General features: G+C 45.5%; 1 protein-coding gene across 3 annotated transcripts in view; it reads left to right on the forward strand.

Moving 5' to 3' along the window:
- zeb2b (zinc finger E-box binding homeobox 2b) overlaps positions 1-16477 on the forward strand; it is an 83936-nt gene that overhangs the window by 61021 nt on the left and 6438 nt on the right. For 2 of the 3 annotated variants that reach the window (XM_048234579.1, XM_048234581.1), the window contains exons 3-7: positions 4075-4332; positions 9576-9644; positions 11881-12069; positions 13149-13363; positions 16157-16265. In XM_048234579.1, coding sequence (XP_048090536.1) covers positions 4075-4332; positions 9576-9644; positions 11881-12069; positions 13149-13363; positions 16157-16265 — 840 coding nt within the window. The remainder of the gene's footprint in view (positions 1-4074; positions 4333-9575; positions 9645-11880; positions 12070-13148; positions 13364-16156; positions 16266-16477) is intronic. The other variant, XM_048234580.1, reaches the window with a different exon arrangement.

Below are 16477 nucleotides of genomic sequence, written 5' to 3' on the forward strand. Positions count from 1 at the left end.
TTTTGTGTATTTGTGTTTGCTTCGCCTCTGAGGATGAAAGGCCCCAGATTTTGATTACCATGAGTCACAATCTGTTCCCTACTCAAGCATACAGCCATGCTTGAAGGTGCTAGTCGTCATAATCAATACAATATATGTTATTGTCAAGCAGCCTGTATGTTCTTCCCAGTGACAGGCTAATTTCTGTAGCTTTTGAATGGGTTATGTTACCGAGGCCTAAGCCTAACATTAACTGAGAGAGTCGAGCAATTATGAGTGTCATTTTAATTATCTTTAACATTCTAGTGAGAGATGTTCCTTTTATTTACTTGAAATCAAAAGCCGAACAGAGAAAGGGCCTCTGCAATATCAAACAGGTAGCTTCAGTCAGAAGATGTCAGACATAATTGCCTTTGTTGCCTCTGACACCCTGACAACGAGCGAGGAAAATGGAGAGTGTCATGTAAAAGTGAACTTGGGCTGAGAAGTAAACATTATCGTTTCTTTTGTCCCTTCATCGGCCGCGGGAGCACAATGGATTGATTAGTGGTGAAGCACAGAAAGAGAATGGTGGCGGCTTGTGACATGAGCAGGTTAGAATTATTGTGTTTGGGAGCACAATACTGCTGCTAGCCTACAGCTCACAGGGAACGTCTGTCAAAGTTGTCACGGAAACAATACACTCTTTCTCAACATATTTTTTTTTTGTCTTCTTCCTCTGCCATGCGCACAACTTGTCAAAGTTCCCTTTTTCGTCTTCCTGTCTTTCTTTATTCTTTTTGTAGACACAAAGTTTTTTCATTTTTTTTTCAGTTTTATCAAAACTTCCATCTCCTCCAACAGTATAAGCACTCTGATAGCAAATGTGTTACTCTGTATTTGTCCTGATCAACGCTTCAGGCATTTTGAAGTAGACACAGTGAGAGACAGAGTCATGAGGCCAGGCAGGGAGAGAAGAGTCACGTTTGCCTGGACACTGGAGACAACTCGGCCCAGCCCGTGTGACTTGACAGCAAACAGCACAATGTATCGCTTTTGTGTGGGAGGGCACCCCCCTCCCACCCACCCACACACACACACACCTCACCCCCGTCAGCTAGAAGCAGTTAGAAAACAGCAGTCCCTGCAGTACCGTCCAACAGATAGACTTCTTCACCACGGCCACCAATAAGCCTTGAGTCATGTATTTTTCCTGTTAGGCAAACAAGTGGTGCAGTTCGCACATAGCACAGCTGTGGTCAGCATACTATAGTATATCCATGAGGTGGTTCACCTTTGTTTATTAGCTTTGTTTGCAGTATTACATTTAGCACGGTCGCTTGTATAACGTTAGGAATTTGTTGTTTTGTTTTTGTTTTTGTCTTTTCATCTTTTTGGCTGTTGTTTGTTTTTCTTTGCGGTGAAGTGTTAGAGATGTTTTCCACGAATGACCCTGCCATGAGATCATCTCCTGTCCGTGCCTTGTGGTGTCAAGATATTCACATCCCAGCAGTTTCTATTAATCTTCCACTTGCTCCTTTGTTATTCTACCCTTTTCCTCCCCCCCCTCTCTCTCTCTCTCTCTCGTTCTCTCTTTTTCTTTCACCTTTCGTCTTTGCTCATTCTTCCCACACCTCTAAATATATGGAGTCAGAAGTGAAAGGCCCATGGTTGTGATGTGGCCCTCTACAACGCTACGCAGCACAGCGTAAAAAAGAAAGGCGCTAGAAGGCATGTTTTTTTTTTTTTGGGGGTGCGGTGAGAAAAGCCTTTTAAGAGCTGTCCAGCCTTAGATAATTTCATTCACTTCTCCAGGGGCCTTTATTCACTTTCTGTGCCCGGATCAGGGTTTTCAGGAGGCGGGCTGATAGCTTCCCAGGCCTCCTGGACCCATTGTTCCTGGACCCCCAGTCCTAGCGAGGACACCCTTAGAAAGCTGAGGGAGAAAAAGGGGGCTCTGGGATCTCACAGCTAAGAAATGGTTAAACCTCTGGATTGGGGGTCGGTCGGGTGGGTCGATGTGTGTGTGTTTGTCTGTGTGTGTGTGTTTGGGGGGGGGGGGGTTGGGAGGGCAGTATGGAGGCCAGCAGTGAGAAAAAAAAAAATTATAATGGTGAAAGCACGCCACCAATTGTGGTCAAGGTATATATATGGACCACACAGCGAGCCTGAATGTCTCACTTTCCCCTGGCCCTCCTTGTCTCCCCTCCACCCACTCCGAGGGCATTACCCAGTCTGAACTTGCCTAAGCCCTTGTGGTCACACCTCCTGAAAAGGTTTTGTTTCCTTCATCAATTGGTATTCAAACCAGGTCAGCGGAATCCTCTGGCCCGCCGTCCGCGGCCGTTTTCATTTTAATTTGCACCTGTTGTGCAGTTGTTCGCTAGGCAAGTGCAGACCCGTGGATTACGGCAAGATCATGTTATTAACAGATATACGCAGTGTAATCTTTTTTGTCCATACCACAGCCCTTAATTTTTTTCTCATCCTGTGATTTTTTTTTTTTAGATTTAAAAAATAAATAAAAAATAGGGAACCGGAAAACCAGTCAGAGCATAGTTCTAAACTGCCTTCCTGTTATTGATGGATTACCAAGCAACCAAGGCATCCAAGGCACTGAAGTATAGCTTAGTATAACATAAACAGTGGTATGAATCACTTTCTTGTGGATTTGAAGGTTGGCTTTTGGCTCTCAAAATTTGACTGTTTGAAATAGCCTTAGTGTGTCCACCAAGTGCTCACAATGAACCCGAAAATGTATTAGTTTTCTCTGATTTCTCTGCCCACATAAGAAAAAAAAAGAAGAACAAGACAAGAGAAAAGAGAAAAAAAAGATTATTTCCCAAGATATTTCAGCACAAAGATTATTTCCCAAGATATTTCAGCACAAGTGCCTGTTGTGCCACAGGTTCAAGGTGTGTGAAGCACTTGGGACTCTTGTATTTGTGTCTCTGTGTGATATCATGTTACTTTCATTTGAGCTAATGCCACATGTTTACTCTTGTAATACTGCACTTGACTTCCTCCATTGGACAATTTATGTGCCTTGCTTGAGTGTGTGTGTGTGTGTGTGTGTGTGTGCACGGGCCTGCAGTGCAATGCTCAGACTGACTAATTCAGAAGCAGCCACCTTCAATTGAGTTCACAGACCTTATTTACAGGCTGTCTATTTTAAGACAAGCTGCCATGTGTCGGGGACCAAGTGTCGCGGAATTAAACAGGCTGCGACTTGTGAGTTATTTTAATGTGGGTCTTGACTGGGCGACATTTTTTTTTCCTTTCTCTTCTCCTCCCCTCCGCCTAAGCTCCTCACAAAATAACCTAAACACAATGAGCCGCTGCTAAAAAAGAAAGAGAAGAGACTTTGAAATGTTCGAAGTCGTGTCACATACCTGACTGTTTAAAGTTTTTTTAAAAAAATATTATTTAATTATTTTTCGGTCATATGTGAACCAGCTGGGAATAATTTCCTGCCAGTTCAAGTCATATGTCGAAGTCGAAGCATATGCCCTTTGAAAGTGAACATGAATCTGATGAAATTGAAAGTATAAATAAGCAAATGAATGGATCCTGGAATGAATCGATGAATGGATGGATGGAAAGAATGAATGAATGTTAATATGATTACTCCGAGTGGCGCAGCCTACTCCTAAATCTGGACCTGAAGCGCGGTCGTGCGTAATTGTCAAAACTCCAGAGAATCCCAGACACCAGCAGAATGCGTTTGATGTTTGCGTCGCGAAAAAAAGGTGCAGCCCAGTGGCATCCGTGGCAGTCGGTGGCGGGTGCGGAGAATGATGCACTATTTTGGCACGCCTGTGGGGCAGCTGGGTGCACACCGGGGAAGTTTAGAGTCCCATGGCATGGGCGTGGGGTGGGGTGGGGTTGTCCTCTGGAGCGGCCGGCTTGCGCTTGAACCAGCGCCCAGGGTGACAGGAGTGGGCATCGCGACCTCTAGCAGGGGGGCTTTAACCCCTAGAATTGCTTCCAAGACAGGCGTCTGTTCTGAGAGAGCATCAGTGGTGGGCAGCAATCTGGAGTATCTGGACTAACCTGTTTTTCTCTCTCTCTCTCTCTCTCTCTCTCTCTCTCTCTCTCTCTCTCTCTCTGTCTCTGCAGTCTTGAACTATGAGAACGTGGTAGAAACCGGTTCCGAGACGGAGGAGGACGACAAGCTGCTGGTGTCCGAAGAGGACGGCCTGCTGAACGGCGCCGCCAGTCCCATCAGCGTGGCCAACCACGAGGCCGGCTCCCCGCTGGCCGGCCACACCCTGCTGACCAAGCCCGACGACGACGACGACGACATGAGGGACAGCGGGGTCGACCACGTCTGGCACGAAAGCGACATGCTGCGAGCCTCAGTCGATGGTACTGGTGAGTTTATTTCACGTCTCCTGTACCACCGCCACTTGTTTCCTCTCCTCTTTTCTGTCCTCTTTCCTCTCCTCTTTCCTCTCCTCTTTCTCCGCCCTCATCCATCACGTCAACCCGCAATGGCCCCTTCCCTCGTCCCCCGAGATGCGGCCAGGGCGTTTCCGGTGCGTTTCAGCAGTCATGAGATCATGACCAGGCCCTCGCCGCCCCGCCCCGCCGTCTGTCCATCCATCCGGCGTGCAACTATGAGAGCGCCGACCGCAGTGCTAGCCCCTGACGTACGACGATGTGACAGGAGAGGGCAGAGTCGGGAGATGTTAGCCTCAACCGTGACGGTGAACGCAAGCGACGGCTAGGCCGAGAAAAGGCCTGTGTGCAGTCGAGTCTGCGACCTGCACCAAAACACACACCACACACACACACACCGCACTGTACCTTGGCCTTATTCATGGTATAGCACACATGAAGAGAACGAGGCATCAGCCCTCAGCTCAGGCGGAAGCAGTCCTCATTGAACAAATCACAGCGAATTATATTCATCAATAGCGATACGCCACAAGCAACGCGACATGATGGCTAATGTCAGATAGACGCGTCGGCACGCTGCTCCGTGATGGATAAAAGACACCTAAAATGATAATTACGCACGTTTAGAGTTATGACTGCGGCGGATGGTGGAAGCACTGTGCGTTCCTGACATCACCCAGCTTGCAGACACCTCCATTTGTAATTAAGTTAATATGAGCCAGGAGACACAACCCCCGCCTCGCCTCCTACCCAACCCCCCCAACTTTTGGTGCCTTACTGTACATTTTTTCTCCAAGCATCATTGGTGAGAGGGGCCAAGTCATGGATGCTTGAAAGATAAATACTTTTAATTAGGGGCAGAGGATAACCATTAAAGGAAGCCAGACTGCCGAAAAAGTCATTAACAATCTTAAATGAAATTTTTATTTTTATGATAGCCATTTACATGTATAATAAGAGTCAATGATTCTTGCAGCCGTGTGACAGAAACAGAGTGTGGAGAGAACTCATGTAAGACACCCTATTTAAATGAGGCGGTGTTAGCTATTCATTTCTGCTAATGAACTAGCCGTGCAGTGTGCTAAAAGGGAGAGGGAGGGGTGAGCTTCAGGAGTCTAAAAATTTAATATGCTCCAAAAAAAATGCACATTTATTGAAAGGAGCTTGGCTTACAGGATGTTGCCATTAACACTAAGTCCTCATAAGACACAAGCATTGTCTTATTTGCCTTGGTTGCTAAACAAATAGAGTCCAGCCGAGAGATGCACTCCTTGAGAAATGCTTTATAAATCATAAATTTTTTTTGTATGTGTGTTCTTTTTTTAAGACTGCTGGTTGATTTGATAGAGGAAAACAGTCTTGGTGCCTTAATGTCTGTAATTCCAGCGTGTTGCAACTCTGAGATAAAATGTTACCCATGTGACGAAACGTCTGCCATATTTCTGTGCAAAGTGAAGTTCACCAGAGAGATGCAGGGAATCGTCTTCCCAAGTTAGTGTGGGCACCAAGTTTCTCTCTCTCTGTTTCTTTCTCTATCTATCTCTCTCTCTCTCTCTGTCTCTCTCTCACTCCTGGTGCCTCACTGTCTACAGTGATACCTCAGCACATAGCTTTACCCTGAGATAAGCCCTTGCCTCCTCTCTCTTTCTCTCTCTATCTCTCTCTCTCTCTCTCTCTCTCTCTCTCTCTCTCTGCTCTCCTGCCTTGTCTCGGGCTCCCTTTTGACAGAATCCCTGTCTTGAGCGCAGGAGCACGGTCAGAGCTCCTTACGGTTCCTTTTTCAGCCAGCTCCGCCACAATCGCACTTCACTCCTGTGTGTTTGGAGTCGTCCTTGACATTCTTTCATCTCACAATGGTGTGGACAACTTGTGCTGGAAACCATGACATCATTATCACTGACAGATATTTTAAATAAATCACCTGCATTCCTCCCTACCATTGACCCCCACCACCACCACCACCACCACCACCACCCACACACACACACACACACATAGACACACACATACTGTAGACACACACACATAGACACACATACACACACACACACACATAGACACACACATACTGTAGACACACACACACACACACATAGACACACATAGACACACACACACACACACATAGACACACATAGACACACATACACACACACACACACACACACACACACATACTGTAGACACACACATAGACACACATAGACACACATACACACACACACACACATAGACACACACATACTGTAGACACACACACACACACACACATAGACACACATAGACACACATACACACACACACACACACACATAGACACACACACTAACTCTCCCCTCATTTTTTTTCTTCTCCAGACTGTTCAAGGATATTCAAAGAAATAACAAGAATAGAGAGACGTCTTGTTTTCACTGCGCTCGGTAACTCGGCCATAAAAAATGGAATGTTTTCAAAATAAACAGCATCAATGACGTTAAGTAAATAGGTGGAATTATGGCGGGGGGAAAGGTATTCTGGACACCTCCAGGGTTGGGGCAGAAAGTCAAACAGTGTCCTGCCTTAGGTGCATACCTCACACACACACACACACACACACACACACACACACACACACATACACACACACACACACACACACACACACACACAGCTCTGATTTATCAGGTAGAGGCTTACACAGCAGACTGTCAACTCACCCCAACCTCTCAGACAATAAAACTCTCCCTTTTCTCCAACCAACACAGTTTGGCTCTGGGGCCAAAACACTGTTAAGGGAGTCTTTCTTCTACTCCCCCCTCTTCACGGAGGCCAGCGAGAGAGAGAGAGAATGAGTGAGTGAGAGAGAGAGTGAAAGGAGAGGTGTTAGTGGTCTAAGCCTACCTCCTACTGGAGGCTTGTCCTCCTACCTGAACTGTTCAACTTTATTTAAGTTCCAGTTGAGAAGTGTCTCGGAGGCAGGCAGAAAGAGTCCGTAGGTAATTCCCCTGCTCATCTCCCTGAGTCACTCTCCAAACTATCCGGTGAAATAGGATTACCTTGAGTGCTCAAATGAAAGAGGAGGAGGGTAGAAGGGGAAGAAATGTAAATTTGTCTGGTCTGCCATTTTACTGACCAGGAGAAAGTGGCTGAGAGAGCGAGCGAGCGAACGCTGGGTTTATTAGCGTTCAGCGAACCGCACAGTGGAGAAGCAGCAGCGCTCACACTGCCACTTCACTTTAACCACTATATCCACACCCCGTGTTTATTTCTTATTTTTGCGTAGTGTACATTTAGTTATTTCTTTTTAATCGTTCCCTTTTACTTATGTGTGACGAGAGCAGTTCAGTCAGGGGAAGAGTCCTGTCTAGAGGTGCTGCTTTGAGGCCATTTGTTCATTTCATACAAATGAACAAATGCACTAAAAAAAATCTAGTTAGCTGGCAAGTTTCTCTCTTCAGTCAAGCTCCATGTCAAGGGAAAGTTTGTACTTTTTTCCCTTCCAAGTGAGCCCATGTTTTCTTCTCTAAAGCTAGTGCTGTTTTATCTGTTTAGTGCAGAAGGGAAACAGCTTTCTCTTCAAGAGTGGGCTACCACAAGCCGTCACTTAATGATTGGAATGTTTCTAAGGAAGCATGAAAACAACAGTCTTTCCCCCCCTGTGTCCTTTGCCAGAAATTTAAATAAATAGCTTTCCATAAATGAAACTTAAATGGCAACAGAATCATTTTATTTTTCTGCACTGTGAAATGGTGTTCCTTTCACAAGTAATGCCAATCAACATTCTTGCTAAATATCATTAGAACTTTAAAAAAAACAACATTTTATGAGTGCTGATATGTGTCATATGTCATTCTACATGACTTAAAAACAAAACAAACTCATTTCTCACTTTTAACATTGATTAAATTGCCTTACAAAACTCCATAAAATGCACACAATTTCTATGATTAGTGAAATAATAGGGAGTTATTTTACTCCGACAAACGGCACTCAAGAAGTCGATGTCGGTGGAGGAGAATGCTCCTATTCTGCGTGATGGCAAGCTCAGGGGAAGCACGTCTGCAACCGCAGGACTCTTGTGACTCATAGCAGGGATCACGAGTAAGCTAGGGACGATCAGACACAAAAGTCATATTTATTATGAGTCCCCATCTTCGCATACCTTGATTTAATTTCTAAAGACAGAGCGGAAAAGGGAGGACTCGTCTAAGTTAATTTCCTCTGTCCGACCAACAGTAGCATCTCTGTCTACAGTATCCGCGGTAACCCCCAACCACACACCCTCCCCTTCATTCTCTGACCTCCACCGGCGTCAGGAGATGTTCCTAGTCTGTTTACAGAAGCTGGTTGGGGCTTCAGACAAGCTTGCGTGCAGTTATTTATGTGTCTTACCTACGCTGCGGTCCGCCACGCCAGCACCGACTGCATTGGCTGGCCGTAGACAGCGTGCATTAGGCTGATTGATGGTGAGGACTGTAAAAGGTCACGCGGTAGTAGAACAACCACCCAGTTGACGGGAGGCGGGAACACATTCAAGCCAATTCAGTACCGAAACAGGGCCAAATTAGAACTATAGTACGCTGCTGGAAGGGGCTTCACTCTTTTTTTCTCCTCCTTCTCTTCCTCCTCCTCTTCTACTTCTTTTCTGTCATCCCCCTCTTCCTCCTCCTCCTAGCATCCTGGCCTCGAGGAGAGAGGGGATGACAACGGCGCCCTTTGTGCATGTTTCCGCTTTCCTCTCCTCTGATTGCTCAGGTGGACAGTGTGTCTTCAATTAATCTCTCTGTTTTGCTCAGGGAGCTGGGGCTTGTTGTGTGTGTGGCTGTGTGTGTGTGTGTGTGTGTGTGTGAGAGAGAGAGTGTGTGTTTGCACATAGATGTGGATGTGTGTGTGTGTGTGTTTGTGTGTGTGTGTGTGTGTGTGGAGGGGGTAGCTGTTTTTCTCCTTTGCTGCTTGTTGTCATGTTTAAGGTAAATAAGTCTCTGTCTGGTCCAGATGATAGCATTCATTAAGAACCCCCCCTCCAACCCCAGCCCACCCCCTCTGAACAAAGGACCCGGCACACAGCGCAACACAGCCATCCTTTTATTGCTCTGTACCTTAGTATGAAGGCGTCATTGTAAAGCAAAGCTCTCTGCTGGATGGTACGCTCTGACACCGAATGACAACCCCCCCTCTCTCTGTCTCTCTGTCTCTCTCTCTCTCTCTCTCTTTTCTCTCTCTGTTTACCCCTGCAGATGAAATGAAAGATGACATTGACACTATGGGGCCTGATGCCACTCTTCAAACAGTTGGAAACGGTACAGGTAAGCAAGTCCACAGTGCAGTTGTGTGTGTGTGTGTGTGTGTGTGTGTGTGTGTGTGTGTGTGTTTGGTTTGTGGCCCCGTACCCTTATTTTGTTGTTGTTACACTGGAACCAAACCCTACCTGTCATTTTTAATTAAGTAAATTAATCTGAATTCCTCCCACAGTCCTCGTGGGCATTAAGGTCTCTTTCCATGATATCATCAGGGCTGCCCCTCATTGGCTAAGGCTGGCTTGAGTAAGCATGCAATGCCAAAATGTGAATCTTTCCCTTGATCTAGCAATGTTGTAGGTACTTCCCCGTCTCTTGCGGCTGAAATGGTTGGTGTGTGAGTGTGTGTGTGTGTGTGTGGTTGGGGTGGGGGTGTTGGTGTGTCCTTTCATGGAAATGTCGTTTTGGATGTTTCCGCTTATAAAAAGTGGTTTTTAACTACAGTGGAAATCCACCACTAGATTGGTGTATGGCATGGTACTCAAGACAAGTTGTCGCCATGACGCCTCCTAGTTTCATGTATTCTTTTTCTCTCTTTTCTACCTATTTTTCTCTTTCTGTTTTTCACTATGGAATGCCCACACGGGAAGAGGGCTTTTTTTTTTTGGGGGGCTCATCTTCACTGCTGCTTCTACTTCCTAAATCAAATTTCAGGCCAAAATCAAATTTGGTCTAAATTCGATTTGTTTAGTTCATGTACTTTTAAATCAGGCAACAATGAGAGTATTAAAGTATATTCATTTGTCCAAATGCAAGTTGTGAATCCCACAATGAAATCCAGATGCATTGCAAGAAATTTCCGCTCCCTTTTGTCCGCCATAATAGTGTTACATGATGCATAAACATTACACACACAGGTCATATAATGACATTGTATGAAATTATGTGGCCTAGTTTTACTGTTCCATGCCTGTGATTTAAAAGATCCATTGGCACTTTGACATTTTCAAGACATTTTTGACAACAACACATTCCCCCACCTTGACCTTTCACAAATTAGGCCATAAAATGTTTACTGTCTAGCAAACTGCGATACACAATTTACCTTTGCCTCGAACAGCATCTAATTAAAAGGTAGCTAATAAAATTAGACTTGATATTCTTGTCTCCTTATAATTAATGTTTTTTTTTTCCTGATGCATAGCCTTAATGGCTGATCTAGTCAGGAGACAAGACTGACAGAATAATGGCATCCTGTGTAAAATGTCCATAATGCAGTCTCTCAATGTCAACTTGTCAGGCGCCAAGAGAGGGATGGGTTTTGGACTGTACACCCGTTGATGTTGTGAACCAGTAGAACCCTCTCCCTTCCTTGTTAATGAAGTCAGTGTGTATGTGTGTGTGTGTGTGTGTGTGTGTGTGTGTGTGTGTGTGTGTGTGTGTGTGTGTGTGTCTGTGTGTTACATTTGCTTGGTTTTGCAATGAGAGCAAGCCATCTCTCCTCAACGATGCCAGGCATCCCCAAAGGCCTGAAAGAGAGCGCAAAACACAACATACTCAGTGAATCTTACAGGGGGACTTCCTTCTCTTGGCCTCAGTCAATACACCAGTGTGTGTCTAGCCCGTTTGTGTGTTTGTCTGTGTGTGTGTGTGTGTGTGTGTGTGTGTGTGTGTGTGTGTATATGTGTCCTTTTTTTATTTGCCCAACAGGGCCCTCACAGAGCTGCAGTTCAATCCTGTAGCCTCATTATGGTGCTCACCGTGAATAAGACATCCAATACAGCTGTTTCTCTGTATGTAAATAGAGTCATCGAAAGGCTTTAACTGTAATTTACTATTGGATCGCTGTGCGTCTCCTGATATCAAAACTATTTAGAATTGAAACATCATAATCTAACACGAGCCCGTTTGGTATTTTGATTACCAAAATCAGAAGTTATGTGGGTAATCAAGGCAAACGTGATTTCCTCGTTGTCTGAGTGGCAATACGTTTCTACTAAAAAGGTTTCTCTGTAAAAGCTTTTCCACAATTCAAATGGTACTCTCTTTAGATTAACTCATATTTCTTATTTTAGTGGCCATTAAGTGACAATGGAGCACAGTAATTTAGACGTATCCTTGCCCAACTACTACCTTAATGTTTTTCTTAGTTGTTTTTATCACATTTAGAGCTCTGTGTGTTTCCGTCGCTGTCCTCCAACACTACATTTTTCAGGAAGAGGGGGAAAAAATCCAATTCTCATCCTCACTCCACCTTAACCCTTCCCCCCCCCCCCCCTCTCGCCCCTCTTCTCCTATCTTGCAGTTAAGAATGTTGATTGCACTTCAGACTTCGAGGAGTTCTTTGCCAAACGCAAGCTGGACGACAGCGAGAGCCACGTGGTCAGTATAGCCGAGTATCTCCAGCGCGGGGACACGGCCATCATTTACCCAGAAGCCCCTGAAGAACTGTCCCGCCTGGGCACGCCCGAAGCCAACGGCCAGGAGGAGAATGGTAAGAATCCTGAGATGAGGACACACGCGCGCGCGCGCGCGCACACACACACACACACACACACACACACACACACACACACACACACACACACACACACACACACACACACACACACACAGACAGCCGTGACTTCAGTGACATGGGCAGCTGTTGGTCTCACGGATTTGCCGGATGCCTCCGTGTTTACCTAGCAGCTCCTGGAGCAGCAGCTGCCAGCACCGGCTGCAATCAGATAGGGTACCTCTCCCTCTCTCTCTCTCTCTCTCTCTCTTTCTCTGTCTCTCTCCCCCCCGACTCTCTCTCTGTCTCTTGCTCTCTCCCTCTCCTCACCACTCACACTGGGGAGGTGGGATTGGGCTAGATTAGATCCACCAAACATACTTCAAGTATGATGAAAGTGTGGAGAATCGCAATGAGGAAGCCACTTAAAAGCAATTAGGAAAGAGTGCTGGAATAAGCTGAGGAGGGAAAATTTTTTTAGACATATGCAGATTCACAGATTTGATTGATATGTCTAAGCCCAAGAAACTTAGAAATTCCTTATTTTTAATAAAAATGAAGAAATGTGATATTATGTTAAAGGGACTTGTAATTGACCCTATGGGTCTATTTAAGCATTCAGAAGTGTGAGGAAGCAAAGTCAAAATTCATATAGACTCTTTAAGTAGGCCATTTCCTTGGCTTACTTTAATGCCATGGGTATACAGTCTATCTGGGTTGGTGTACTGTACTTGTGTATTTGTGGTGTGTCTGTGTGTGCCAGTGTTCATGTGTGTATGTGCGTGTGTGTTTGAATGTGTGTGTCTGTGTGCTCATGCATGCATAAGTGTGTGTGTGTGTGTGTGTGTGTTGTGGGCACGGGTGCCAGGCTCAAACGATGGCACTCGGTGAAGCAGATTGCAGAGATACCTCCCATACCATTCCGGGCAGTTCGCCCGTTAGCTGCCATTGATTTTCTTGACCTTTTGGCTCTCTCTCTCTCTCTCTCTCTCTCTCTCTCCTCCCTCCCTCCTCCCCCCTTTCCTCTCTCCCTCCGTCCACCCCCCTTTCCCCCTGGCCCCGACTCCCCTGCACAGACCTACCACCTGGAACTCCAGATGCTTTCGCGCAACTGCTGACCTGCCCCTACTGCGACCGGGGCTACAAGCGTTTGACATCGCTTAAGGAGCACATCAAGTACCGCCATGAGAAGAACGAGGAGAACTTCGCCTGCCCACTGTGCAACTACACGTTTGCTTACCGCACCCAGCTCGAGCGACATATGGCAACGCACAAGCCAGGAAGAGATCAGGTGAGAGTCATATGCCATATGTCACTTATTTATTTATTTGTGGTGGTTTTTGTTGTTGTTTTTGTTGTTATTATTAAAGACTGCTTCATTGCTCCTGTGTTCCCAGTGTTCCGGTTCCCTTTCTCTTTACTCTATACCTAATGCTCTATAGTCCCTCAGAGGAAAGATATTAATCATTATTAATTTTTCATGGCATTTTGAAGATGCAGATCTTTTTAAGTCAAACGGTTTGTCGCATATTTATGACAGCAGGCGTTAAGGGGTTAATGGTAATAGCTCTAATTGAGGCCCTAAATGGTTTTTTGATGGCCTCCCTTGATATGGTTTTGCAGTCTTATGTTCACGATAGACTGATTGTGTTAATTTCCAATTTAGACATTTTATCTGCTCTTTAACTTCACTTCATATGAAATATTTAAAATAAACCCTGCCATGTAGATATGTTAAACAGGGGCTGACATGAGCTCCTGCTAGGTGCCAGGGTTTCAAAAACATGAAACTTTTACAAGGCGGATTACATGAGTCAATGTGTGTGTGATACATGACACCTAAACACACACACACACACACACACACACACATACATTTAAATAAATGTACACAGGTACCCATACCTTGTCTGAATGGATAAATAAGTTATGAAACACTCAGTGTTGATATTAAAATACACAAGCATTCCACATTCCTAGGTCTTTACTTACATTTTTACATTAGTCATTTTTCATTTATTTCATCCTTATATAATTACACAAAGCCTTTTTATACAGAACAGTTTGATTTTTTTTTTGGTCAGGAACAGTGTTGTGTCAATCACCCTCACTCACCTGGCCCAGCACACTGACATCCCCCCGCCTGACAGATGGTCCATTCTGGTCCCTGTTCGTCACTAATCCCCACATTAGTGCCTGTTTGTTGGCTCTGCCTGTGTGTGTGTGTCTCCGGCGTCTTGAAAGACTTTCCTGATGAAAGGTCCCTTGTGTGCTTCCCCCAGCCCGGCACATTAGCTGCTATCATGCTTTAAATCATACTAGGTGGAAGTCAGTGTCCAGTTGACTGGCAATTTGCCCCGGGATATCCACGCTTGACCTTTCCCTCTCCTCGCGCAAATATTGCGAATGTTACATGGTGAAACCCTTCCTTATTTAGCACTTCCTGTCTGTTATCCCAATTTGTTCTATATTAAGGGAAAAGGGAAAAGCTTCTGTGTAAGGTTATATAATCTTTTTTTCCCCTTGTATCTTTGCTCCAGTAGTCTATTTATATCAGATCCTCTCAATGAGTCTCCACTAATTAAGATTAAATATTACTCACTGCCTGTCAATCGAATGTAAACAGAAAGGAATCTGCAAGAGCACTCCCCCCACTTACTTATCATCTCTGAGTCACACAGGGCCAACTGGGTCATAAAAAATAAAAAAAAACACCCGTCATGTTCATATGCCATTCAGTCCCAATTATCAGTGGCAGGCTTTGGGATCAAGTTAACGGTGGTACATCTGAACTACACTGCCATCCACAGAGTTAAGTCTGACGTATGAGAGGGACAGGCAGCACGGGGGGAGGTGGCTGGTGTTTTTTTGTGGCGATGGCAGTGTGCATGGTGGTGGTGGTGGTTTTAGTGTTGGTGGCGAGAGGGGGGGGCACAAAGCAGCTGTTGCTGTTTGTTTATGCAACTCAGCAACATGCGAGCGGCGGGGTCCCTGGTCTCTCGCTGGTCCCTGGCTGGCGCTGGGGTGTCCGCCGCGGCTCCCGCTTGATCTCTGAAGGTTGCTGCTGTTTGAACAATCCTGCCTGTGTCCCGCGTAATGCCATCTGTCTCCCCAGGAATGCGGGCAGAGTCAGCACTCCCCAGCAGTTGTCAGCCTGGATCAGGGAACTGTTTCTCTCTCTCCCTCTCTCTCTCTCTCTCGGTCTCTCTCTCTCGCTCTTTCTTTTCCCTCCCTCTCTCTCGCTCTTTCTCTCTCTGTCTCTTCCTCCGTCTTGCTCTGTGTGTCGAGATCTTTTGTATTTCCTAACCGTTTAACATGCTCACCTCCCACTCTGCATTAATTGTGCACGCCTGGTGCACCCCCTCCCAGTTTACGCGCGCACGCCTGTTATTGTTGCCGTTATTACTATTATATTATGATTTGCAGAGGACTCCTTTGAATTGCAAATTCGCACAGGGGCCTCGGCGTTTGTTTACCTTTGAACAGCAAATCAAGGCCCGTCCTATTTGGTGTATTTTCAGATTATTAAAGGAGATGTTTGAAGGTTTAAATGGTCTTTAAATTCTCCCGTCAATTAAGAACATTTGTGATATTTATTTCTGCATACGTTCCTGCGTAATTAAGGTCACACCCAGGTGTGCAGAGAGAGACAGGTTTATAAAATATTCACATCTCTCACCAGCGATTATGTTAAATGAACAAAGAAGATCAGATCGCTGTCTCTAATGAGGGAAAAACGCTTTTAAAAAGGACCTTTTTATTTCATTACTTTTTTTCCCACCCAATCTGCTCTGCCAAACTCTACAGGCAAACTTGCCTGATTCTGTTTGCCAGGAAATTAAAAGGTATGAGCATTCGCTCTCTCATCACGGTCGCACTTCGGCTCAACGGAACTGGAAGTAGAATGGCAAAGATGCTGCTGTGACGCATCACGAGCCATTTGGCTTGTCAGGCGACAGCTGATTGTGATTATTTACTGAACTCTTTGCTCGGCTCTGTTTGACTTGAGCTTACGCAGCCCTTCTCTCTCTCTCTCTCTCTCTTTCTCTCTCTCTCTCTATCTCTCTCTCTCTCTCTCCCACAGCACCCAATGCTGAACCAGGGGGCTGGCAACCGCAAGTTCAAATGCACCGAGTGTGGCAAGGCCTTCAAATACAAGCACCATCTGAAGGAGCACCTGCGGATTCACAGTGGTGAGTACTAGCTCAGCTCACACAACTCCCTTTGAATATTCATCGCCGCTTTCATTCAGGACTGTCGGGAACTTCACAGGGGGGCACAAAGAAATCGATTGTCTTTCTTTTATTTCCACTTTCTATGGAACACTTGCTCTACTCGGTTGGCCTCTTTAAGTCAATCACATTATCAAAAATGTATGAACTTCATGGCCTTAATTTGCCCAGGT

Source organism: Alosa alosa, chromosome 23 (genome assembly GCF_017589495.1).
Source record: "Alosa alosa isolate M-15738 ecotype Scorff River chromosome 23, AALO_Geno_1.1, whole genome shotgun sequence".
Taxonomy (NCBI): domain Eukaryota; kingdom Metazoa; phylum Chordata; class Actinopteri; order Clupeiformes; family Clupeidae; genus Alosa; species Alosa alosa.